The sequence below is a fragment of the Phyllobates terribilis genome, unplaced genomic scaffold (assembly GCF_046119375.1).
Source record: "Phyllobates terribilis strain yellow unplaced genomic scaffold, ASM4611937v1 Scaffold_4__5_contigs__length_816908805, whole genome shotgun sequence".
In the NCBI taxonomy this organism is placed as follows: Eukaryota; Metazoa; Chordata; class Amphibia; order Anura; family Dendrobatidae; genus Phyllobates; species Phyllobates terribilis.
Genome location: NW_027362764.1, coordinates 408965603 through 408993180, shown reverse-complemented (window position 1 = coordinate 408993180; position 27578 = coordinate 408965603). Strand labels below are relative to the sequence as shown.

General features: G+C 40.7%; 1 protein-coding gene across 1 annotated transcript in view; it reads left to right on the top strand.

Annotated features, from left to right (window-relative positions):
- Positions 1-27578, top strand: part of CTNNAL1 (catenin alpha like 1) — a 250875-nt gene that overhangs the window by 150459 nt on the left and 72838 nt on the right. Inside the window, exons 7-10 of the mRNA XM_073678608.1 lie at positions 1218-1418; positions 11831-11917; positions 22647-22805; positions 26767-26859. Of these exons, the coding sequence (XP_073534709.1) occupies positions 1218-1418; positions 11831-11917; positions 22647-22805; positions 26767-26859 (540 nt within the window). The remainder of the gene's footprint in view (positions 1-1217; positions 1419-11830; positions 11918-22646; positions 22806-26766; positions 26860-27578) is intronic.

The window sequence follows — 27578 nt, the reverse complement described above, 5'->3', positions numbered from 1 at the left end:
TTCATAGACCTTCCTCAGATGCACTGTGCAAGGAACCAAATAATATAGAAAAAATGACATGTATAAGGAAATATATATACAAACAATGTAACAATAAAAAATGGGTATATAACTAGAGTACAATATGGATAATCATTATGTAGAATCAGTATAAGGGTTCATTGCTGAGACTTGAGATGTTGGGCAAGAATAATGTCAATTAAAGCACACCTTGTCAGCAGGATTGTGCTCAGTAAACCACATACACTGTCAGGTGGGCGCCGTTACACTGATTAATATGATACCTTGGTTGATGAAATCCATCTTGTGGTTCTTAGAATCTTTATTTTCATTTCTGACATAATGACATGCTCGTGCTTCGGGGCGGCCTTTGGGGAGGGGCTGTAACTGATGCTCTGCTAATGTATTCCACTGTATGCCTTCTGATAGGTCACTGTGCCTTCAGTGATCTGCCTCCTATTTTAAATGCGGCATGTGTAATTCTGTGGTACAAATCCAGAAATTTGCCTGCACCAATATGGCGCCGACCCCCACGCATGCGCATTACCATATCTCGTTTTCACCATTATTGGTTCCATCTCTTTAGTGGCACTTATGAACATACCCAGGATTTCTTTACTAATCTTATAATTCTTAATTGACCTTATTCTTGCCCAACATCTCTACTCTTAGCAATGCACCCTAATACTGATTCTACATAATGATTATCCATATTGTACTCTGGTTATATACCCGTTTTTTATTGTTACATTTTGTTTATAGATGTTTCCTTATATATGTCATTTTTCTATATTATTTGGTTCTGTGCTCAGTGCATCTGAGGAAGGTCTATGAATGGACTAACATTATGGTTTCACTGTGAATTGCATTAACGGATAAATCTTCTTGAATCACAACTCTAAGAGTGCCAAGTTGTTCTCCATTCATGCTCAGAAGAGTTGATGCATTAATGCTACCATGGCAATCACAAAACAAGCAAAATATATAATCTATTGTTTTTAAGGAGAAAGTAAGAACAGAAAGACCAGATTATTTTTTACACTTTATTTTACACAGTTGCTACAATTTTGCAATCAAACGGGATCACAATTTTCATTTTTTTTAAAACTGCACTGAAAATAGCGAAATATGAGCTTTTTTTCTGGTGACAATATGCAGACCAAGGATAGAGGTGTATTATAGTGCTCTTTACGGTGTCTTTATTTTTTCCCTCCTAGGGTAAAGTTGAAGGACTTAGAGATAATCTATATTTCCTCTCGAAGGAGAATCTTTCCACGATGTTAGAAGTTATATTGGAGCACACAGAGGACTTCACGGACTCTGCTTACACCAGCCATGAAAATCGAGAACGTATTCTGGAATTGTCTAACCAAGCCAAGATGGAGCTAGAACAGCTGGTTTCAGTGTGGATGCAAGCTGTAAGAGCTTTTTAACAAAGTAATTCTTTTTATATTCTGACAAATCCTCTTTGTACCTGAAACTTTACTGTTCTTAGTTTGTGGAAAATGTGGTACAGTGAAACCTCTTCAAAACCTCATCCCTTTATGCAAACCATATTTTATACTAATTGAAGGACCACCGTTCTGAGATCATTCTTAATGCATTTTGTTTAGTTCTGTTTCACGGTCTTTTTTTCTTGTACGGACAAGAGGAGCCCTTTTTCTGGTAAACCAAGGTTATTGGATTTTGACCTACAGGAAAATGTTACCCAAAATGTTACATTCTTAGTTATTTTGTCCAGAAGTTATCTGCTGCATCTACTAGGCATTCCTGGATATATTTTATAAACCATTTCAAGTATACAAGTTAGTGAGGACTGCAATTGGTTGCTTCAGAATGTATTCAATGGGAGGATTTCTTATTCTCCTTTATTATGTGTGTCAATATTTGGGCACCTTTTCTGAACAGTTGCCCCTTGTGTAACATTCATAACATTGCCCCGGGCACATTTCCTTTTCTACTGTCTGCTGTTCTTTATTTGGAGACGGCAGACCTCTCTGCCAATATTTCACGTGGAGCAGTCATTTGATTTCTAAAGATGGAAATACAGAAGGACACAAGTATTTGCAGAGAACGGTTTTACAGTGTGATTCTGTTTCCTATCATGCAGAGTTGTAACTAATAAAAAAAAATATATATATATTCTTTATACAGCTACAACGCCATAGTGCAGTCACATGGTTACAGTAGACGTCAGGAGAATATTGAAGATGAATCTCCTAATTCTTCTGATCTGCTAGGCGTTGAGAAGCAGCGTGCTTCACAGTCTTACTAGAAACACTGCTCAGCGAGCAGCTCACTGTCTTGTGGCTACTCGTTATTTCTTTCAATGATGTGTCGTCGTACATTTATATGAGATAATGTTACTAGTTACTGGTGTGTGCAGTCTGACTATGTGCTTTCAGCTCTGCAGGCTGCTGCGGCAATGCTGTCTGAATTCCAAAGGACTTCTAGAGAAGAGCATTTAGCCCTGCTCCATTGTCTTGACTTTGCTCTATGACTATGTCTTTGTTTTTATAGCTTAGTTGTGCAGTTTAGTTTGCTCATCAATCAGGGGGGACCAGTTTGATTACCATATGAAAGCCATTTGGCAACTAGCCTGAAACAAGTTCTGGCCTGTGACACTTCCATAGCAGATTGCAAAGCCATCATCATAAAGTGCAATACCCATAACAAAAGACCAAGGCATGAAAGCACATTTGGGCTAAGTGTAGGACCAGTTTTGACCATCTTATCTTTTAATATGTTGTCATTTAGTATGCTGTATTATTGAACATCTAAAATTTTCTCAGCAGGATTTCACCCCCCCAAACTGTTTATATGCACATGTGGCTCTTTCATAGACAAGCCCAGCAATACCTTTACATGGCCAGTCCATTTCTCTATTCCTGAGAAATCAGTGTTTGGATATATGTGCAAATGAGGTTGTAGATCTAAAGCCTCCACCACTCCAGCTCTATTCCCTGCCGGGTGCTGCCTCTTCCTGCTTGATTGACGTTTGCTTTGCTTGAAGTCACACAACAGAGAGGTTGTCAGTTAATGTTGTTCTTTGAGTCAGGACTAATACAGCAATTGAAATTTCTATAGTTTTTATTATTTTTTTCCTAATTTGCAAAATAAAAACCCTTCAAAAAATTGCTGCCATATTGTGAGTCATAACTTTTTTTTACTTTTTCCTGTGGCGTAAGCTGCAGTTCTTGGATTGTGTGTGACTTTTTTAATAACTTTTTAACCAGGTTTTTAGGCATTGAGGTCACCCAAATTTTTTTTTTTTTTAAATAAATTATCAAAACCGCATTAAACAAAATGATAAATAGTCTTTTATGGATGCAGTGATAAGAATTATTGACATTTGTATGCTTGATTTTTTTCTAATTATACTCAACATTGAAATTGCAACATGTCAAATTATGAAAATCTCAAAATCGATAGACTTGTTAATGATGTTCAAATGATTAAAAAATGGAAACCATTTTCAAAACCTCTTGATTCATTTAGTATTGAGTTTGAGAACCATGCGCAGAATTTCAGACACCTTGGCATGCTATCAATGAGGTTATTAATGTTTGTCTGAGGAATGTTATGTTCGGAAATTGCAAAGGTAGCTAGCAGCAGCAGATCTCTTATGATTTGCGTTCACAAGTACAGTGTGGCAGAACATTCCTCAGACAACCATTAAGGGGGTTGTCCATTACTTTGACAACTCCTTCTGAATCCCTATGTTTTCCCCCCAGTAAAATAATAACACTTATACTCACCTCCGATGCAGTCCAGTGACATCGGCACTTGTTCTTCTCGGGACTTGGGACTTGTCACATTATTATGTCATGTGATCTCTGCAGCCAATCCGCGCTAGCTTCACTCTCCTCTCTTATGGACATAATTGACATCCGGAGGGAGTGAGAGAGCAGCCACAGCTCTGACTTTTTTTTTTCCAGAAGTCTGATTTGGCCGAAGGAGGTGAGAGTGAAGCCACTGCTGATTGGCTGCAGGGATCCCGTGACATAATCTCAAGTGAGCACCAGAGGAGCAAGTGCTGACATTGCTGTAGTGGCAAAAGAAGTGAGTAAGTGTTATTATTTTACTGGGGGGGGGGGAACATAGGGATTGAGAAGGGGTTATTTGAGTAGTGGAAATCCCCTTTTAACAACCTCAGTGATGGCATAACAAGTCATAGGAGTGTGTGTATTTTTGCGTGTGATGCTCGTACATGATACTGAATAAATTCAGCTCTTTTGCTTCTATTTTCAATGCTTCCATATCATTAACATGTCTATCAATCCTGGGATTTTCATAATTCCACAACTGTGCTTCTTTGTGTTGCAATATCAATGTTGAGGAGTGTATAAGGGACTTTGTAAGGATTTTTTTGTCCCAGTTGTTGATTTAAATGTGTTATCTTCTCATCGCTTTTACAATACTCTGCAATACTGTATTAGTGTTTAATGCCTGCTACTTAGGATTTTAGGCCCGGTTTCTAATAGACTTCCGTACTTGGCATTGAATCAAAGTTTGGTCTAACGTTGGCAGTGACAGTTATATGTTACAGCTGACATTGTACTGATGGTGTAGGCCCAGCTGAGGTCCTGAGCCGGTGCCATCACCACTCCATACATTATAGTGTAGGTAGTAAAAATGCATTTAATACAACATTAGAAAACTTAACCATGACATGGCTATCACTAGACTGAAAGTCCACATTGAGTAAACACCACCCAAGTTTAGCTGATCTAATATTTTCTTGTGTTTGTCTCCTAGTGAATAAGCATTTTAGGTGAAGAAAAACACATTTAGTTGTCTTCTTTAATGTTTTGATTTGGTAGAGGTGGCCTGCAGGGACGTTATTTCCTGAGAAATGGTGCTTGGCTTAATTAAGTGTGTTAACCGTAGCATTTCAATATCTAACATAACAGCATGACTTGGGTATGTATAAAAATGTTTGAAATATATTAAAGTCTTTTTTTTTTTTTATTATTATAAAAGAATAAAAAATAATCTAGGAGCATAGATCATATGAAGCATTTTAACCTGTGCTTCCATACCCCTCTCTAAGCCAAGTATGTCCGTGACTAGGCCCATAGTATTATTCACTTACAGGCCTTGCCATAATGCATAAGACAGTAGCCATAATCTCATCATTGGCCTGGACTTTCTTTCATCACAAGGACCAATGAATTTTAAAGATGTCATAATATATTGGTCACTTTGCTATGAAATCATTGTTATGAGATGATAAACTATTGGTAGACTTTTTTTTAGCAATATATGCTTTTTTATCACTGCTCTCTTGCGTTTAGTAAAAGTATCTATGCGCAAATTCTCATAGGGATCAAAACCTGTAAGTATGAAGCACGTGTAGACCGTAATCCTATACCTATGTGTTCACACTGTGATACGTGTATTTCTATAGGTACGTATCATCTCTATAAAGCAGGGGTGGATAGCCTGTGGTTTGTGCTGTCATTTCTGGAACGCTTCATGTGTAGGGACTCCTCTCTGATACTCTGGAGAGGACTGAATGATTGAGAGGTAGCTGCTCTTGAGCGCTGTTCTCTGTATTGTATTTTTTTTTAGAACTTTGATATGCAACTTCATCTTTAAAATTATTTCTCCCTGATGTGCTGCCTCATCTGTTTGCTTTATGAGGATATTTTCTGCTGCTTCCATTATATTTGGTGACTTATCATAGCCTCATCTACATTACCATGCCGCATGGATTTTAGGTGCAATTTTACTTACAACCTCCCTTATTTGTACAGTCATTCCTGAGCAGTCTGCAGCCCTGTTAATTAACAGCCCAGTCATATCTCTCGTCCAGCCATGTCTTATCCTCACCACATCATAATAATCTTCCAACAATATTAATTGTATTCCTCCATCTTGTTCATGAGGCTTCTGGCATTAGTGTACATGCACTTTATGTATTTTTCTATATCGCTATTCCTTCATAGTGTACGAAGTGTTCTATACCCCATGCCACCCCTGCTTTTATTACTTATCTTCCACTCCTGTACAGTAATTGACCCTCTCCCTGTCCATATTTAAACGCTCCTCCAACCTTTTTAGCCATCTTTTCCCTCCCAGCACAGCTGCACCCTCCGCATTGAGGTGTGGCCCATCCCTTCTGTAGAACCTGTAGCCAATAGATAAGTCAGCCCAGCTGCGGATGTATGTGATTTTCATACTTGTGCTCACGTGCCGCCAACCCTCGCCCAGCTTACCTTAATGAAAGAGAACAGAGAGAATTGTTGGAGTCTAGTCTGTGCATCACACACTGTCACAATTCTGCATCTTGTAATCACATATAGTGACCGCTTTTCATTTTTATCCAGACAACCTCTTTTAACTCCTTTAAACTAATATAGAGATAACGGCGGTAATGAGTGCCGCCTTCTTCTCTCCTCCGTGCTGTAGTGCCAAACTGGGGATCAGTGGATCTCCATTCTCTAAATGGACCCTTCACCTATAAACTGTTAAGGCATAAATTGTCAATATGCCATAAATGTGTCAGATGGGAATACCCATTTAATCTTTATTGTGACTCTTAATCAAAAAGAATGAGCACCCCTGTTTAGATGGTTCTTTCTCTTTTCTTTGTTCCAGCACCTAATAAAGTTTCTTAGTTGAGACTTGTAAATACTTTTCTTTACTGTGATAGCTATAGCTATAGTGATAGTTATAGCTGTGCCTTCAAGTTATTTCTTGTTGCCTCTGTATACATAGCTGCATTTGCAGCTTTAAACTCTGTGGTCAGTTTAGCTCCATTCCTCCTATCTTAATGTGAGCTCACGGCTTAGTTCAAGTTATCTCAACTCCCTCAATCCACTGCTGTTTGGTGACAGGAGTCCTGCTGAAATTTCTATGGTTATTTCTGTCTGAAAATCCAAAAACATGTACCTGTAATTACCTTTGTGGCACAACATCTGTAAATTAAATTATTTACAAAGTTCTTCAATTTTTCGTATAGACTTTATTTAGACATTAGTGAAATTTTCCTTCCTAATGCACCATCACTTGACTACTTTTTTTTGCAATTTTAATTTCTCCTACCCACCTCCCAAGCGCCATACCTTTTATGTTACTTTTCCATCATAATAGATCTTGTTTTTGTGGGTGCAGTTGTAGCATTATCTATTTTTTGTTTTTTTAGGATGTTTGTTTGTGGCAACAAACCTGGTAACTTTGTTGTATGAGTCAGTACAATTATGGTGATAGCAGATTTCTATAGTTTTTTTTTCTCTTGTTTTACTGCCTAAAACATACCGGTATTTGTCTTCAGTTGCCATATCCTGAGAGCCAAAACTTTTAGTATCCTTCAGTTGAGACAGAGATGTATTAGAGCTTGTTTTTTTTGTGGGGAAAACTCCTGTTTTTAGGGAGTTGATGTAACTAAAAAACATTAATTGATTCTTATATATATATATATATATATATATATATATATATATATATATATATATATATATATATATATATATATATATATATATATATATATATATATATATATATATATATATATATATATATATATCTCTATCTCAGCGTTCATCGCAGGGCTGTGGAGTTGGTAAGCCAAACCTCCAACTCCTCAATTTCCATGACTCTGACTCCACGACTCCTACTCCCTCATACATGGCTCATGTTTAAGTGATAAATTTACTGCAACACAGATTCATCTCCGCTAATAGTCTAGACCCTTAGATCAGGAATAGGACAGACATTTATAGGACATTTCATAACTCCCAAATTCTTATGAAAAAATATTCCCCTCAAACTGCATTAAACTACTGTACCCAATTTATTATATATTTTAGGAGTCTGGGTCGGTCCTTTTTATACCAACTCCGACTCTACCAAAATGGGCTCCAACTCCACAGCCCTGGTTCATCGTACAGGATTAGTATTTTTTAGATTTGAATAATTTTGAGCATTAGGCTGTGTGCCCACGATGCGTTTTTTAAGCATTTCCGCAGCGGCAAAAATGTTGCAGAAACGCTTAAAAAACGCATTGTAGAAGGTCTTCCATGTTATCATTGCGGGAAAAAACGCAGCACTACCAATTAGCCACTTATTTTGCGGAAGCGCTGTGTTTTTGCCACCATTGACTTGCATTGGAATGCATGGATTCCACATCACTGTATATGCAGATGCGCATTCCATGCGTTCCAATGTGCGGATGGTACCCGGGTTTGGAGAAGAGGAGACTCTCCTCCGGACCCGGGTACCATAGAACCTGTGAAAAAAAGAATAAAATAAAAATTATAAGTTATATTTACCTTCTGACGGCCCCCGGTGCGCTCGTCCTCCCATGCCGGCAGATCGCGGTGGACTGAAGGACCTGCGCTGACATCATAGTCATGTGACGGGTCACGCGATGCTGATGTCCGCAGGTCCTTCAGTGTACCACGATCTGCCGGCAGCTAGGACAGAGGGAAGCAAGACACCGGGAGCCATCGGAAGGTAAGTATAGATTTATTTTTTACCATTCTTTTACAGTCACACTATATAAATCCATGCTGTTTGCATGGATTTATATAGTGTGACCAAGTTGTCAAGCACTTTCCAAGTGATGCTAAAATCGGTTGGAAAGCGCTTGTCAACCCACATGCGGAAATGCATGTGAAGAACGCTTCACATCCGCATGTCCCTGGCAGGAAAACGCATGTACAATCCGCATGTACAATCTGCATGTACAATCCGCATGCGTTTTTTCTGCCAGGGAGATGCAGAAACGCATTTCTGCATCGTGGGCACATAGCCTTACACATTCGGTGATACCAAATGTTGCATATGTTATTTTGGATTTTGCTATTTGCTTTATAGGAAAATGGTGACTTATATTGTTAAATTTGTTTTGATGTGTTTTTTTCTTTTATATTTTTCAATGTTTGTTGTTTTTTTTTTTTCTTAGTCCGAACCTGCGATCACTTAATTTTTGATTTGATAGTCTGCAATTCTGTAGTATTGCATTGTTTTGTATAATTCAGGGATGGGGATCATAAGGTCCGCAGGCCATTTACGGCCCTTGATGACCTTTTATTCGGCCCATGGGCAGATTTCCGGGGACCACAGTGCCTGGGCCAGCAGCTGTATTTTGACGGCCACCGGCCCCTTAATTTCTTCTTGCCCTGTGAGCAAGAGCACGCAGTGTTCACTACTGAGCGCTGAGACACGTGCAATGAAAGATTATGTCCTGATACCAGTGCCAGCGTCATGACGTACTTTGTGGGCTGAGTTGGCACAATTTGTACCTTCCCCGAAGGATGGTATAAATATCCAAATGGCCCTTGGCAGAAGAAAGATTTCCCACCCCTGCTATAATTACTGGTATCCTATTAAGCCCAGCCAGCAGGAGTAGTAACATGACAGACATAGAGACCTTCATTAGGCACCCTTCAATCCCATTACAGTGGGGTTCATTAGTTGCACCATTGCTGTGTCAATCATTTGGCACCCCACAATCACATTACAAGAGTGGTAGGGGAGATGGGAGTCAAAGGCTGCCCCAATTATTCCCAACTTCTTAAATGCTGCTGGCAATAGGTATGCTGTAGTTCTGATTACACCGCTGCATTTTGTGACTGCAGTTCTGTACTAAAGAGGATTGTCCTGTTGATATATTTAGTGCACATGGGATTGCTTACACCTTGTTCACATCACTTCAGTGCCTTTAGACCAGATGTACAACCTGTGGCCTGCAATGCTGCTCTGTGCGACCCCAAACCATCTGGTCATAGGCATTAGTGTCTGCGAATGTTGGCTTCTGACATGTATATTCCTTGCCAGAGAGAAAAGGTTATGTGAAGTGCAGAGCAAAGATAAAGAAGGTCATATTGTTCACTATGGGTCCATCTCTGGAACCCACAAATATTAGCATCATGGAGGTCTCTGGAACCCTGCATAGCACTGCAGAAATGAGGAGATGACATGGACAGGTGGCCTACATGAATGAGACTCGATGTAGATTTATGGACGTAGTGAAACACATTTTAGAAACTGAGGTTAATGGGAGCCTGTCACTCTGTTCATTCTGCCCAAACCATGGGCAGTATTAATCACAGCCTGGCTGTGTGATTCCTGCTAGGTACAGTTTTCTCTGAAAGAGAGCTTTAAGAACTGGTCGTGTACCATAGGAGTAGATGATACTTGTCTGCTACTGCCCCCAGCAACTTCTGCCCACTCCACTCTACTTGTTTGGCAGGTCTCTATCTTGTGTGTCCATAGGGAGTGACCTGCCATTGAGATAGAATGGAGCAGGGAAGACTGCGTCGGACTAGTCTCATCTATACCTATGGTCCCAGGCTGGCTCTTCAATTTCCTCTGAAATACTAAAGCAATCTTGCAGCCAAGATCTGATTTCATGCTGCCCATGGTTTGAGCAGCATGTATCAAGTGACAGGTTCCCTCTGAGAACAGTAGAAGGAGCAGCATGCATACTATCTTTCTTTCTAGGATGACTCCTCATTTTCATGATGGGTGGGAGTCCCGGAATTGTAATTTGCATATATCTCACATTTCTGGAACTTAATATTTTATAAATTTCCCAGATCATAATGTCTTTTTTTTTTTATTGTCTCTAGTCTGATCATTTGGCCATTGGACCATAAAAGGTTGTGCACCCCTGCTTTAGATAGAGGTATAGGTTTGGATTATTTCCTAAAGTAGACAGCACCACCACTGAAGGGCTCTGACTTATGCTACCATATAGGCATACAGTAACCTATAAAAAGAGAATTACACTTTTTGTTGGTTGCCTCTGCATGGAAAAGCTTAGTGGAGTATGGACTATACTGCATGCCAAAAAGAAAAAATATAGCACCCATTCACACATCTGTGTTTCATGTGCAGTTTTTCCATGGTTTTCCCAAATTGTACACAAACCTCAAATAGTCAATGGAGTTGTTCACGTGCCCTTTATTTTGCTGACTGACTGCAAAAAAAATGGAGATCTGTCCGATGTTGCATCCTACTAATGTCCATTTCTTTGCTGATTAAATGGTAGAAGCTTGGAAACTTTTTTTTTTTCATATGATAAAAATGAATGCTACATAAAATTTTGATAAAAGTCATTGCTGGAAAAAGAACAGTTTTTCTTGTACACAAAAAAAAAAATCTGAGAGTGTGAAAGAGCCCTTCTATTGGTATGGGGTATGAAATTTTCTGCTTTAGGGAGTTGGCGGAGTTTGTAAACACAAATTTTCCAATTCGTTAACAGCCTGACAAGATCCTTAAATAATTTCGGCATTGAAACTCAAAATATATTGTAAAGTTGCTAAATGTTTCATTACAGTGATGGCCAGTCTGTTCCTCCTTTCCTGAGAAATCAGTGTTTGAATTGCTATGCAAATAGGGCTGTAGATCTGAAGCCTCTGTCACTCCAGCTCTATTACCCGCCCAGTGCCGCCTCCTCCTGCCTGACTGACAGCATCTATCTTGTGTGACTTCAGGCAAAGGATTCGTCAGTTAAGCAGTAGGAAGTGGCGCTGTGCGGGGAATAGAGCTGGAGTGACAGAGGCATCAGAATTATAAATAGCTCTTCAGCCTCATTTGCATATCAGTTCAAATGCTGATTTCTCAATAACCAAGGAACAGACTGGCCATGTAAAGGTATTGCTGGACTTGACTTTGAAAGCGCTATAAGCACATATAAATAGTTTAAGGTGTGAAATTCTGCTGGCAATTGTATGTTATAGAAACCCAGTTAATGTTAAAACTGTATTTGTTATGGAAGATCATATAGGCTTATGCTATACAATTATATCGTAATCTTATTAGCAATGATTTTAGTAGTAGATTGAGTTCACCTGTCTGTGTGCGTCTTCTGCAGCAAACACACAAGACTAAAGACATTGTGGAAGATTTGGAGTTGGCGATACTGAAAACAAGTCAATGCATTACAGAACTGAAACGAGAGGTAAGTTTTATGGCAATAGTCTGCAGTTTTGAAATTTACTGTTGCCTTAAGATGCTGGATGAATTGACCAAAGCATTAAAATGTTTTTCTGAAATGTAAGATCATTATCTTAAATACTTGTTTTTAAAATGGGAAGTGGTAAATTTTTATTTGATGGAAATCGAACATGGCTGCAAATGCCTTTCATGATAAATGACATGAAACTATATGGAGAATAATAATAATAATAATTTTCTATAGCGCCAACATATTCCACAGAGTAAGGCCACGTTCACACATTCAGCATTAGGTCCGTATTTTACATCAATATTTGTAAGCCGAAATAAGGAGTGGGTGAAATATGCATACATGTGTTTCTATTATACTTTTCCTCTGAGTTTCCCACTCCTGGTTTTGGCTTACAAATGCTGATGTAAAATACTGAGCAAATACTGAACATGTGAACGTGGCCTAACTGTTATTTTATTTTATTTTTTTTTATAAATACATAGTACTCTTATCAGAGAAATCTGTTTCTTTCTCCTTCTGGACTGATCTTTCATTCTCAATATCCTCAATTCACTGACAAAATCTGTCTTCAGTGAACTTAGATTTTCCTACTGTTATGCACACGCCCGGACTAACTGGCGTGTGCGGGTGTTGTGGTTCCACTGGACCATGGACCGGAGAGTGCCTGGAGGTGCGTGACTAAGTATCTGGCCGATCCGACCAAGGTGGCACGACGGCATACGACGCCAGTGCACCAGGGAGAAACCGGGCAGAGGGACCAGGTGCTACTCCAGGTCAAACTCCGGACACGGGGGTTGACCCACACTGGGATTACTGTAACAGGCAGGTTAGGCTGGCACAGACTGGTGGATGTAAGCAAACACGGCAGGTATGCAGATGGGTGGATACAGGCGAGTATGCAGGCAGGGAGGTACTGGCCGAAAGGACGGGCTGGAGCACAGAAAGGTTAAGACCCAGTACAGACTGGGTCACAGAACCGCAGATGCGGTAGACAACCACAGCAGAGAGGGAACGCCCGAAGCGGTGGGCAAGAACAGAGCAGGACGGGGCTGCAGGAGCAGCGGGCACAAGCAGGGCAGGACAGGACTGCCTGAGCAGCGGGCAGAAGCAGGGCAGGACAGGACTGCCGGAGCAGCGGGCAGAAGCAGGGCAGGACAGGACTGCCGGAGCAGCGGGCAGAAGCAGGGCAGGACAGGACTGCCGGAGCAGCGGGCAGAAGCAGGGCAGGACAGGACTGCCGGAGCAGCGGGCAGAAGCAGGGCAGGACGGAGCAAGGCTGCCGGAGCAGTGAGCAAAAGGGTCAGAGCGGAGCAAGGCTGCCGGAGCAGTGAGCAAGGAGTCAGAGCAGGACGGACAGGGCTCTGTTCACACGGAACAGACAGGAAGGGAAAGGCAGAGCCAGATACCCACAGGGTATTTGCAGTGAAGTAGCAAGTGGACCACAAACTCACAAACTGGAGTACAGAGACAACAAGCAGGAGTTAGGTACGAGTTCAGACTCTGCAGAAAAAGGAAAGGAACGGACATAGAGGCAAAACAGGTAAAGGATAGGAGAGAGTTCAGACTGGAACGGAGTGTACGGAAGAGACCGACACTGCAGCGGGTCTGGGAATACGGCCCCCAGAGAGGCGGGACGAACAGGCAAGGAGCGTGTTCAGACAGGACAGACAAGATACAGGAACGGATCTAGGTAATCGGCCCCTAGAAGGCGGGAGGAACAGGCTAGGAGCGTGTTCAGACAGGCCTGGAAATACAGCCTCCAGGAAAGGCAGCAGGCAAGAGTACACAGACAGGACTCAGTTCAGACACGGGAACTGATACCGCAAGGCAGGAGACATAGACAGGACTCAGTTCAGACACGGGAACTGATACTGCAAGACAGGAGAAATAGACAGGACTCAGTTCAGACAGGAACAGATACCGCAAGGCAGGGACACAAACAGGACTCTGTTCAGACGGGAACAGATACCGCAAGGCAGAGACACAAACAGGACTCTGTTCAGACGGGAACAGATACCGCAAGGCACAGACAGGCAGATCTAGGAATACGGCCCCTAGAAGGCGAAAGAACAGGCAAGAAGCGTGTTCACAAGAACAGACCACAGTTCAGACACAGAACTGGAAAACAGGCAGGAAAACAGGATAGGACCTGGCATGTCAGAGACAAAAAGCCGACTGACAGGACACAATGCTCAGGCGCCATCTAGAGGAAGAAGGTGGTATAAATACCCAAAGATGGACAGCAATAGGCTGAAGGTGCAACAGGGGCGTGTCCGCAGAAGGTACAAGAAACAGGAAGTTCAGCGGGCGTCGCCCTATGCAGCCAAAACAGACAAACAGACAGCAAGGAGGGAAGCCAGAGAGACATTCTGGACTGGAGATCAAGTGCGCGCTCTTGCACAGTGGGAGATGGACCACCATGCAAGGACGCCGCCAGGTATGTTACACCTACTACTGATATAGGAGATGATAGTTGGTGCTCATAAAGTTCTATGGAGAGAGGAAGGAGGAGCTAGAGGAAAACAGACATTCTGCTGCAAGTTCTCCTGAAGCAGTAACACTTTGAATAGTTTTGTTCACCAGTAGTTGAGTTGGAATCATTATGGTTGTTCCTTTATAGACATTGTTACTCTTGACCGCTGCTAAATCTAATTCTCAGAAGGCCGGACAATGACTGAATCCCAGTCACATAGCAGAGGGTATTGCTCCAAACAGAAAATAGGACAGTATTCTAGATGCTCTTTAACTAAATATAATGAGACAGCTCTATGCACGGGTGATAACAAATGTGTCAAGAATACACTCTGTCTGTTTTTGCTGTCATTTTTTTAGTCCTCCACACTAGCCTGCATGCCATGTCTAATGTTCCCTGAGTTTACACTTACCTTTTTATTTTTAGAAAGTGATGGTCATCTTCAACCTTCTCAGCTCTCACAGCCTTAATAGTGATTTCTAAATTAGGGTAGTGAGACGGTGCTACTGTAATACCATCCTGTTTCTTCGAACTGTTCATTCATAAATATGATGTTACTTGGTGTAGATGTATTAGTTCTTATGTCTACCCTCCATATGTGAAAGGCTTTGTGAAGCTGATGATTTAGTTGTTCAGTTGTCTTTAATCTGCCCTTAGGATACAAGTCTGCAGTCACAGCACACTGTGAGGATTTTCTGATGCTGGCGCTTTGAGCGAGTTGTCATGTATGAAATTTACATACTACCAGGCACATTCCGACTAAACGTGTCCGGCCTCGCTCAATTCACTTGCATTGAGTGAGGCAGCGCATGTCTAGTTGGCATGTGACTGCATGTATGCAAATCGTTTACTTGCGGTCACTCGCCACAGCACCTGGCACTGGCATTGGAGAATCCTCACAGATTGGAGCGCACAGTCACTTCAGACTTGTACCTTGAGGCCGGACAACCCCTTTAATATTTCATTATAACCCCCTAGTTAGTAACTGTGTCATCTGCATCATGATCATAATGGAAACCTGCCACATGATTCATGCTTCCTGAGTCACAGGCAGCCTGAATCAGAGACTGGCTCGTGTACTCTAAACATCTATGCTTTACTCTGAAACGCTGGAGCTTTTCAGATAACAACCTAGTTGAAATTGTGACTGGGGACAAAGTGACTAGTGCAAGCAGTACAGTATGTCTCCGCTGACTTCTCCCCACCTGCTTAGCTACACACATAGGGGGAGACATGTCAGTTTAGCTGACCGGCGCTGAGAAGCCAGTGGGGACACATTTCTTGAATCAGCCACCTCACCCCCGGCTATGCTCGCAACTGTTTGGTATGCAGAGATCAGTCTCGGATTCATATTGTTTCCTATATTTACTAATTGACTTTCTGAAATTTTCTATAGAAAATATTTAATTCATGTAATTCTTACAAACGTGTAATTCTTTATAACTGGCGGATTCCATAATAATAGGAATCAAGCGACAACGGCAATGTCACCCTGTTTGGCTTGGCATAGCAAACAACTCACTGGCTCCAGAACTGATTATATCTCCTCATCCATTGCTTGTGTTCTTGGGATCCAAAATGTTTACAGTTTAGCTCAAGTTTTTTCTTGTTGTTTTTTGATATTTTAATAAATTTCTTACAGCAGCAAATTATTTACCTTTTTTTATCTTTATTATCTATTATTAATTTTGCTATTGGAATTCTGAGAATTAAGAACTATGAATAACCCGGTCTGGTTCCTAGCTTCTTCTCTAGTGCACTCCCTGTTAGTACAATAACTGAATGAATGTTAAGATAACCCTCTCTGTTTGGTAATTTTGACAAAACCTCTTGGATAGGTTTAGAGAGGAGGGAGAGCTGGTAGTGACGAATCTGAGACACAGAAATGTCATTGTTGAAAAAATGTGTGCAACCGAATTGGTGGAACTAGTGACTAGTTATGATGGCAAGAATTTGGGTATGTGCCCATGATGAGGAGTCGCTGCGGCCCAGACGCTAAAGAATAGCCGCACCACTTCCGCCCTCATTATGCAAATGAGCGTCTGCAAATTTTTTTTCACATGCAGACTTTCCACATTGATGTTAGTCTATGGGGAAAGTCCACATACGGACCCGCAAGAGAAACTGACATGCTGCGGATCGGAAAGGCACGCCGCATGTCAGTTTCCGCGGGTGATCCGCAGGTGCACAGAGATGCATAGTGGACATGGGATTTCAAGAAATCCCATCCATTATGCTGTAACATCTGGACGCTGCGGGTTAAACATGCAGCGTCAAACCCGCAGCATTACCTGATCGTGGGCACAGCCTTTAGATGTGACCAGTTTTCTGGTATTTTCCGAACAGTCTGCTCTGAACCATACGCTTTGAGCTGTGTGGATTTTCTACCCGGCCTCTGAAGCCTTCAGCTCCCAGTCCTAATACTTTCTGGATGATAAACACAACATTTTAGAACTTCTTAAAGCAAATTAATGGCTCGGTTAGAAGCACATTAAAATGATCAAAACCCTTTGTTCAATGCAGCCTCCAATTAATACACGATTAACTGTAAACTTTGCATGCATGAACTGTTTGGCATAAATGAGTGAAGCTGAAAAGAAACCCTTTCATTTATGCTCACTCCGGCGGAGGGAATATTAAATTACTTTTGGGTCTCTGTAGTATGGCTGCAGTTAGGAAACAATTTTCCTTCTTGCTGGCCCCTGCTGCAAAAGAATGTTTTTAATACATCTTGTTATTAAAGTATTTTTTTGCTTTTAAAAAGACAAAATGTCTGCATTTTATGCACATTAACTCTTATAATACTAGAATAAAGTTATAATTCCATTTTTGTAACTATTTTTAGATTTTTCTACTTTCTAAGCTCAATGAACACAAGAGGGCCTTTATCACTTTTTCTGTCCACAAGTCAATGTATTTATAATTGTAATAACCATTCCAAGTCCGGTTCTTTGTCCAGGTAAAGTGAGATATACCATGTAGTATGACACTCCAAGGTCAGAAGGAAACGGACACAATTAGCACAGACATACAGTCTCTCAATGACAGGCAACTGGATATTTACAATGTATTAAGATTTAACCCTTATAGGCCTAATTTTGTCATTCATTTACTTTGGAGATTGGAAATGTGCTGTTTACAATGTATGAACCCCCAAAAAAAAACAAAAGTAGAAGACAACATAATGACTTAATGTGTGAACTGAATCAAATACATTTCTGACAGCTTTACTTTAGAGGTGTAACTGATCTTGCATGTGCCTTTTATCTTAATACGCCCTAATGTTTAGATTTAAGGGAACCGGTCAGGAGATTTTATGGTATATACCCAGGTGCCATATCTGCTGTGAAACTTCCAGTCTGGAAAAGCGAGAGCAAGCCCACAAATGTGGGACCACATAGAATTGAATTAATGGTGACATCTGCAGTATAAATTGGCACACACCGGATTTCAAATCTGCAGCTCTTTTCAGTTCATTCTGTGGATTTTCTCTGAGTGAGATTTCTTGAGATCTTATTGACAACACTACTAATGTAACATGCCCAGGGATTTTCTGCACACGTATTCATAGTGTATGAATGGCACTCTACCCTTTAAGTATAACATCCTGTGCAGAAATGGTTATTTCATCAAAGACAAATAACTTTAATCCTTTATGTAAATGAAGCTGAAAGTGCACTGAGGGCGGGCCGATTCTATCCAGCTCATTGATTCTCTGTCTAGCTCCATCCTCATAGTGTTGACATCTCTTCTGCATTGTTAATCAGCGATGAAATATCTATGTTGCCAAGAAAGTACGTTTTGTAGGAATTATTTTTTTCATAATCCCTGACATCTCCCAAGAGAAAAGTAAAGATTTCTCACATGAATGGCCTCCCACTTCTGTGGAGTTCTAGAGGAGGTTAGAATCACAGTGCCGTGCAGAATACTTAAATTGCCACTGCGTTTTTCCATTTGTATCAAGCCATAGAGTGCCAACATTTGTATTATGAAGAGATTGTGACAAGGGTTTAGGTCGCGTTCACTTATCCACGTGACTAGTCCGGTGATGACTGTTTTTATATCAGACAGCAAACTGACCCATAGAGTTCCATTCATCCATACACGCAGCTGTTTTAAAAATGGGTCCATGTGTCTGGTCCATGAGACTCAGAGCATGTCCTGTTTGTCCTGTTTTGTGGATCAGACTCTGCTATTAAAGTGATATGGGGATCCATGAAAACTGATGACTCACTAAAGACATCCATTTTACTTTAGAGTTCCATCCTCCTCTCATCTGTCTTTAACTAATCCTTTGCTAAAAGTTTTTGGCATTTATAATACAGCAAAAATGACCTAACAATATCATTTTTCAGGTCAGTAACATCGGGAATTTGTGCACTCACTGATTGGAAATTATGTAATTGAAATATTACTGTCAGTGATTGACAGGACATGTAATTGGTTAAACAGCAGAGATACGAGCAAGCTCCGGCTACTACTGTAACAGGCCTATGCTGGCTGTATTACACAGCTGGCATCTGCCAGGTATGTTGCGGGCTCAGTTCCTCAGCTTGCTCCATACACCTGCCATGACTATATGACTTAATTTGACGTTATGTGGTTGCAAGTGGGTTAATCCTAAAGCGCATCTGTAGGATGAGGTAGTATGTCAGTAACCCCTCCAAATTTCAATAAATGTGAAAAGCTATCCTGTCCTCATTGATGTTAATTCTTGCAGCAGAACTTTACCACGTAGAATACATGGTTTTAAAGACCAAAGGAGGTCCAGTGCACTAAATGTCTCTAATAAACATATAAAGTGCCATGGAATTAATGGTGCTATAATTATAAATAATAAAGTGGCCATTCGGTATATTTCATTAAAAGTGGCAACACAGTAATCCTATTACCCAACATTGTCTTCTGAGACTTGAAACTTCTGAGACTTGAAACAGTAGCAGTGCCCTATGCCTCAGAGTGACATGGGCACCATTTTTCCATTACACAATTTAGAATAGTTTACCGCCCATGTATTAATACTTTTCTGGAGGTTATCACAAATTGAATCTGTAGAAAGCTGGACCATGGTATATCAGTGACGTATTGTGTAAGAATCTGCAACCACAATATAATTTTTTTTTTTTTTTTCTTAATCAGATAAATTATTATTAAACATAAAACTTGGAACATAAATTACATGACAATACTCTTTTTACAATATTACAGTAAGTCCCCCCCTCTTCTCCCCCCCTCCCCCTCCACCATGGAGACCTTTCTTTCTTTTTTTTTTTTTTTTAATTCCTCCCTTCTTTCCTTTTCTTCCTTACTTTACTCCTTTTCTTTCCTCCCCCTACTCCCTTTCCTTCTATTCCCATTTTCTTCTTTCCTTCTTCCCTCTCCACTCCGCCATGCAGTTTACCAAGAGTTTTACTCTTCAGTAGTATATATAGGTGTACTCTAATTAATCTTATCCAACCATGGCTGCCATAATTTATGGAAGTATTCCTGCTCATTCCTCCTGTTGTAAATACTTTTTTCTAGTTGAATTATATAGTTCGTTTGGGCAATGAATTTGCGGCTGATATAAATTCTTTAAGTGAAAAAAAAATATTAGCTTCCGAGAAAGCAGTGTGGATGTGTCATTGAATAGCTGATCCGGAAGCCCAGAATAGATCCAGTTTTGCTAAACACATATTTTACTTTGCCAGATCCCAACAGGAAACAAATGCCACTTATTAGATGTACCGCTCAGGCGATAAATATAGGCCAGTGTACCCAGCCTCCGTCCTGTCACAATTCAGATATGGCTTTCACGCATGCAGTCACTTTATTATATTCCTTCTGAGCTCTCAGCATAAAATGAAGCTTGTAATTATAGAACGGACAACAGAAAGGATCTATAATTTCCCTTATTGTTTTTTTTGCTCTTTAGATTGTTTAATAGCCTTTTGTGAACAGAAGCACTATGAATGCATCTTAACTACTGTTTGGATCAGCTAAGGCTCTGTTCACATGTCTAGTGCTTATTTCCATTTTGGGATCATAAAAACAGAAATAAAATGTTCCAGTTAAGGACCCAATCATTTGAATGGAATAGGAAGCGTTATCTGCTCTCCAATTTTTAGCCAGAGCAAAAAAACCTAGCCTGCACAATTTTTTTTTTTCTCTTCCCAAAAAAGAAAAAAATGGATATAAAACAGATAATTTATTTATTGATATGAAGGAATTGATCATCAATGCTCATCTGTTGTCATCCATTAATGGATCTGTATTTTAGCACTGCCAGAATACTAGAGGTGAGACTGATCCATTACAAACTGAGCAAAAACAGATGCAAAATAGAAACCAAAGTTTTTTGTTTTTTTTTCTCTTATAAATGCTGGTACTGGATCCATTACGGACGACAACTGAATATGTGAACAGAGCCTAACTGGAACAGTCACAGTGCCCTATTTAAAGAGGACCTTTCACTAAATTTTTCATGTTCCAACTGGACACACAATGTAAGGCCGGTTTCACACGTCCGTATATTTCCGGTACCGGAGATATCCGTGTCCCGTGTGGCAACCGTGTGCCGCATCAGGATCACACAGACCAGAGCCTGGGAATCCGTGTACAGTTAGCACTGTTCCCAAGTGCCGGGTGCTGAACGCTGCCCTCATCATGGTTCCTGCTGGCGCTGTGATCAGCATCAGCAGGGACAATGATGAGGGTAGTAGTAGTCTTCTCCTGCAGTGTCTCTGTGTAAAAATAAGAATAAAATAATAAAATCCATATTCTCACCTGTCCAGTGATGTCCCCCGCTGTAACCCTCTGTCCGCTTATGCCGAGGAGACTGGGAGAATGAGCCGCTGCAGCGGCGCTCCCTGGATTGGCTCCTTCTCCCCGACGTCACCGGTCAGAGGATTTCAGCAGGAGACACTTAAGACAGGTGAGTGTAAGGATTTTATAATTTTATTATTTTTACACAGGGACACGGCGGGATCAGACTACTACTACACTCATTGTCCCTGCTGGTGCTGATCGCAGCGCCGGCAGGGAACCATGATGAGTGCAGTGTTAAGCACTCGGCGCTTGGGAATAGTGCTAACCATAGCGCTGATTTCCAGGCGCCGGTACGTGTCACACTTATGAGACACGGATGTCATCCATGTGGGACGTTTTGCGGACCGTGCATCCGCAAAAAAACTGACATGTCAGCGTGTGAAGCACACGGGGACACGGTCTGTGGAAACACACTGACGTGCACACACCCATTCATTTGAATGGGTCTGCGTGTGTCAGTATCTCCAGTATTTGTGGAAACTGTCACCACACAAACCGGACACACGGATGTGTGAAAGAGCCCTAATAGTGGCTGCAGAGCTGAATAAAACTTTTTTTGTTTTGTTTTAAATTTCATCTTTCCATTGCTGAGATATTAGCAGTCATAGTCTTTGGCACCCAATGAGGTAATGTTTCTAAGTCCAAATGGGTGTTATCAGTTTTCACTTGGCTCATATACTTTTTCTACCTATATGCGCCGGCCAATCATAAACAAGCAACAACACTCAAAGGAAAGAAGAACACGCCTTTACAATAGCTTAGAGCAGGTTCTCAGTGTGTGAGATTTATTCACACTTATGCCTGCTGTGCTCAACCAACTTGGGATCTCTCTGCAGTGAGAGCAGATCAGGCTGTCATTACTTCTCACACAGGGGCAGTCAGTCTGGACAGGCAGCGTAGGTGGAGGGGCAGTACACTGGAGGAGACAGTCTAGAAGAGGAGGAGAGATAATAGAAGGGTTTGTAATGTGACACACCTAAAGTCAGCTGCACTGCCCCCTCTCTCTCCCTCCCCCATTGACTTATGCAGGATGTTATACCTGGAGATCAGAGCTGTATCATTACAGTTCACACAGTGAGAATCTTAAGCTATGGTAGGAGCGTCTTACTCGTTATGTTCCAAATACATTACCAATATCTCAGCAATGGAGGTGAAATTGGAAAAAAATGTTTATGCCACTCGGCAGCTACTATTACATTGTGTATCCTGTTCATTCAACATGAAAAATTTGGTGAAAGGTCCTCTTTATAAATAGATAAATAAAACTGGACAGTGTTGCCAATATGAGGTCACTCTTACTGTTTTTACTAGATAATATATCTACAGTGTTTATACATTTTTCAAGTTAGCCCAGGAGCTGTAAGTTTAGTTTCTGACTAGGTATAATTTTGTGCATATGTACGAATGTAACTGGTAAAAATAAATTGTGTTTACTTCCAGCTTCACAATGCAGCTACAACACTGGCATCTGACTTATTAAAATACCATGCTGACCACATTGTCCTAAAAGCACTGAAAATTTCTGGAGCAGAAGGAAACCTGGAAGCCGTGGCAGAGTATACCTGCAAGTTGTCAGAACAAAAGGAACAACTCGTAGAGGTAAGTTTCAGCTTCTGAATGAATCACTGTGTGACTGTTTTATTACTTTTAACCTGTATGTGTCTGCAGCTATGTTGTCCCACAACCTACCGATTTTGTTGTTTGTGGTTAAGAACCGAGATACAGGTGCTTCTCACAAAATTAGAATATCATGAAAAAGTTAATTTATTTCAGTTCTTCAGTCCGAAAAGTGAAACTCATTTGTAGAGTCATTGCAAACAGAGTGATGATTGTGGCTTACAGCCAATGAAAACACAAAAGTCATTATCTCATTAAATTAGAATAATTTATAACAACAGCTTGAAAAATGATTTTAAAATCCAAACTGTTGGCCTACTGAAATTTATGTTTAGTAAATGCACTCAATACTTGGTCGGGGCTCCTTTTGCATCAATTACTGCATCAATGCGACGTGGCATGGAGGCGATCAGCCTGTGGCACTGCTGAGGTGTTATGGAAGCCCAGGTTGCTTTGATAGCAGCCTTCAGCTCATCTGCATTGTTGGGTCTGGTGTCTCTCATCTTCCTCTTGACAATACCCCATAGATTCTCTATTTGGTTACGGTCAGGCGAGTTTGCTGGCCAATCAAGCACAGTGATGCTGTTGTTTTTAAACGAGGTATTTGTACTTTTGGCAGTGTGGACAGGTACCAAGTCCTGCTGGAGAATGACATTTCTATCTCCAAAAAGCTTGTCGGCAGAGGGAAGCATGAAGTGCTCTAAAATTTCCTGGTAGACTGCTGTGCTGACTTTGGTCTTGATAAAACACAGTGGACCTACACCAGCAGATGACATGGCTCCTCAAACCATCACTGATTGTGGAAACTTCACACTAGACCTCAAGCAGCTTGGGTTGTGGCCTCTCCACTCTTCCTCCAGACTCTGGGACATTGATTTCCAAATCAAATGCAAAATTTACTTTCATCTGAAAACAACACCTTGGATCACTGATCAACAGTCCCGGTCTTTTTCTCCTTGGCCCAGGTAAGACTCTTCTGGCGTTGTCTATTGGTCATGAGTGGCTTGACACAAGGAATGCGACACTTCTAGCCCATGACCTGGATATGTCTGTGTGTGGTGGCTCTTGAAGCAATGACTCCAGCAACAGTCCACTCCTTGTGAATCTTCCCCAAATTTTTGAATGGCCTTTTCTTAACAATCCTTTCAAGGCTGCGGTTATCCCGGTTGCTTGTGCACCTTTTTCTACCACACTTTTTCCTTGCACTCAACTTTCCATTAATATGCTTGGATGCAGCACTCTGTGAACAAACAGCTTATTTAACAATGACCTTTTGTGGCTTACCCTCCTTGTGGAGTGGGTCAATGACTGCCTTCTGGACATCTGTCAAGTCAGCAGTCTTCCCCATGATTGTGGAGCCTACTGAAACAGACTAAGGGACCTTTTTAAATGCTTAGGAAGACTTTGCAGATGTTTTTTGTTCACTATTTTAATTTACTGCGATAATGACTTTTGTGTTTTCATTGGCTGTAAGCCATAATCCTCAACATTAACAGAAATAAACACTTGAAATAGATCACTCTGTTTGTAATGACTCTATATAATATGAGTTTCACTTTTTGTATTGAAGAACTGAAATAAATTTACTTTTTGATGATATTCTAATTTTGTGAGAAGCACCTGTATATTTTCTTTTTAAGTAACTTTAAAGTGGATCAGTCCTCTTAACATGCTGCCATATGTAAGGACAGCACAGTGTAACTACGTGTTTGTATGCCTGGTAGTAAAGATGACTGAAAAAATAGCTGCCCTATTTGGCTACTAGGAGTGCTGAAAGAATACCTAGTTCATGGATTCGGTTTAATAGATGACGCCAGTACACTCAGTGCTACCTTTTGGCCCTCAGGGTCATGGTTGTAGTTAGTAGTTCAGCCTGTCCGTTACTGCAAAGAGAGGTAGGGGAGAGCTATTCTCATGAGTATGCCAGGCTCCTCACTATTTTCATGCTTTCCAGTAGCCTACACAATATGCTTGTGCTTTTTGGTGACTAGAAGTACTAACCCATATGTGTAATATGCTGCCCTTATGTAGGGCAGTATAATAAGCTGACACAGATATGCCCGAAGCATCACAGGTAATGTAATTAGTATATACTTAGGGCAACTTTGGTTCAATTTTGAAAATTTGTCTTTTAGCTAAAGCCAGGGATGGATGTAGAAAAAAAAGTAAAATCAAAATGAGACCAAATGATTTCACTCAAATGACAAAAAGAGAAGCTAGGACTCCCAGATGACTTGGATCACAGAGATGTAACGTCATGTTGTTCCCCACCCCCTTTTCTTTTTATAGCAATTTACATAGTTGACTTGCTGTGATATTTAAATGGGTTGCTCTACTTTTGCGAACATCTATTCTTCTTAACTTAAAGGGGTTTCCCATGAACAAAGTACATTTTAATGAATAGATCTTGCAATAAAAATAAGTTCCACAATTAGATGTGATTAAAAAAAATGTTCCTGTGGTGAGATAATCTTATAAATGTGCCCCTGCTGTGTACTGTGTAATGGCCGTGTCTGATCATACCACAGCTCCTGGCCAGGGGAGGAAGCAATAGAGTATACAGCTAGCACAGCATGGGATCACAGCTGATTCTTTCTGTGAGGTAAAACATTTCCCTGCCTGTTTTTAAGCAATGTTTTACCTCAGAGAAAAAATCAGCTGCAATTCCATGCTGTAATGTCTGTATACTCTTCTGTGTCTCGTCCCCCCTGCCCAGGAGATGTGGTATGATCAGACCATGTTCCTGCACAGTCAGACACAGCCATTACACAGTACACAGCAGGGGCACATTTATAAGATTATCTCAGCACAGGAACATTTTATTTAAACACATCCAACTGTGGAAGTTATTATCATTCCAAGATCTGATCAAAATGTTGATTAAAATTAACTTTGTTCATGGGAAATCCCCTTCAAATGCATGAATTTGGGGCTAAAAATCAATTTTTGCGTTAAAAATTTGAAACAATTTGGCATTTACAAGCTCTTTGCATGCCTGCACATTTAATTTTGTTGTTGTCTGTGATCATAAGTCAGTTGGTAGGTGCTCCTGAAAAAGACAGATATGGATGTCTGCACACGATGGCTTTTAGACATCCACATAGCCACTGAGTTTTACAGGAGGAAGATGCTTCAGGACACGCCAACATCTTTTTTTTTTCCCTGATCTTTTTTAGGTGTCTTTTCACTCATTTATTTGGCATTTTTGCGTCATTATTTTTGATTTTTTTTTTCTATAGGGTGATGCCGCTTAAAGTATAGTCTGGTCACTTCTTTAAACCGCTTTGCTTCTTTCAAAGCCGTAAGTTGGTAAAAGAAGCTCAAAAGCTGAACATAGGTTCAGCAAGTTATGTTCACTTTGCCGTGCATATGTTTAGTCTTTTTTTTAATTTATTAACATGAACCTGACAGCTGACATGCAGCCCACAGGCCGCATGTATCAGGCACTGGCTGTTTGATTTCAGCCATGTATGCTTGACTGTGAGACGCTGCGGTGTTTCAGAGAATAACATAGCTTGACAGTGGGCAGGGAGAAGCTGTTGGGAACCCACCTGTCCGACTAGTCTCCCATCCGGCTCGGTCCCGGCGGCTTCTCCCTGCCCGCTGTCCTGGAGTGACGGGTCACTCCCTGAGAGAACAACATTTTCAAAATATGACATAATTTCAGATTTTCTACTTTTGTTTTTTCTTTTTACAAATGCTGGATTGTTACTCAGTGTAACACATTACCATTGTACTGCTGACATGTGGAATGTACTGTTGGAGTAAGATGATATTGTTCCTGTTAAGCTCCAGACAGTTGAAGATACCACTGTAAATGATGGGGGTAACAGTTATGACCTAAAGCTATATTAATTGTTTATGTCTTGGTGCTTCATACTGAATCATAACATAAGGGCATAGACATTTTTCATTACTAAGGAATTTCTGCTTTTGCTTGCAGACTTGTCGGCTGTTGAGACATGTTTCGGGCACAGAACCTTTGGAAATCACATGTATTCATGCGGAAGATACGTTTCAGGTGACTGGTCCTCAGGTATGGAAACCTATGAAATAATGTTTTGCCTTTTTCACATTATATAGAGAAATAAAGAGCAAGCGAAAAGTTAATATGAGGTGACACTGCAGTCTTTATCAACAGCAAAAGAAAATCTAATTAAAAAGACTCAACAACGTAAAACGTCTTTGTTTATGCAGCAACCCGACTTTAAACAATGACCGAATTTACCAACGGGTAATTACGGATTTTACTAGTCAGAATCACTGCCAAAGTGTATCTATCCTAGCTGAAGTGCTTTTAATGAGAAGAAACATGTAACTGGAGCCCAGGAGCTGGCACGCTGCAAATGGTGCAGGAACATAATGTGGCCTGGCCTAAAGGGAAAGAAGACCGTTTTATTAATTCCGTCAGATTATATCCTGTCTTATGGAGGCCAATAATGTGAATATTTTCGAGTTACCTGATATCTCTAGAATTGCTTCTTACCAGAAGGCACAGACCCCTCTATTCATCTGGTCATACAGGAGTAGATAAGGGCAGCACAATCATTGTTCTTCATGTTTCCTTTTTGGATCTAATTGCTACTCTTATTTATCGTTATACATGACTACATACAGTGATATAAACCATGATATGTTAGCTGTGCTGATCATTAGCGATATTCTTTGTATTCTTCGTGCATTATGTTGTTCAAAATTCTGCTATACATGAAAAACAGCACTAAAGGTGGCGGCTTTCCCTGGCCAACTTTATTG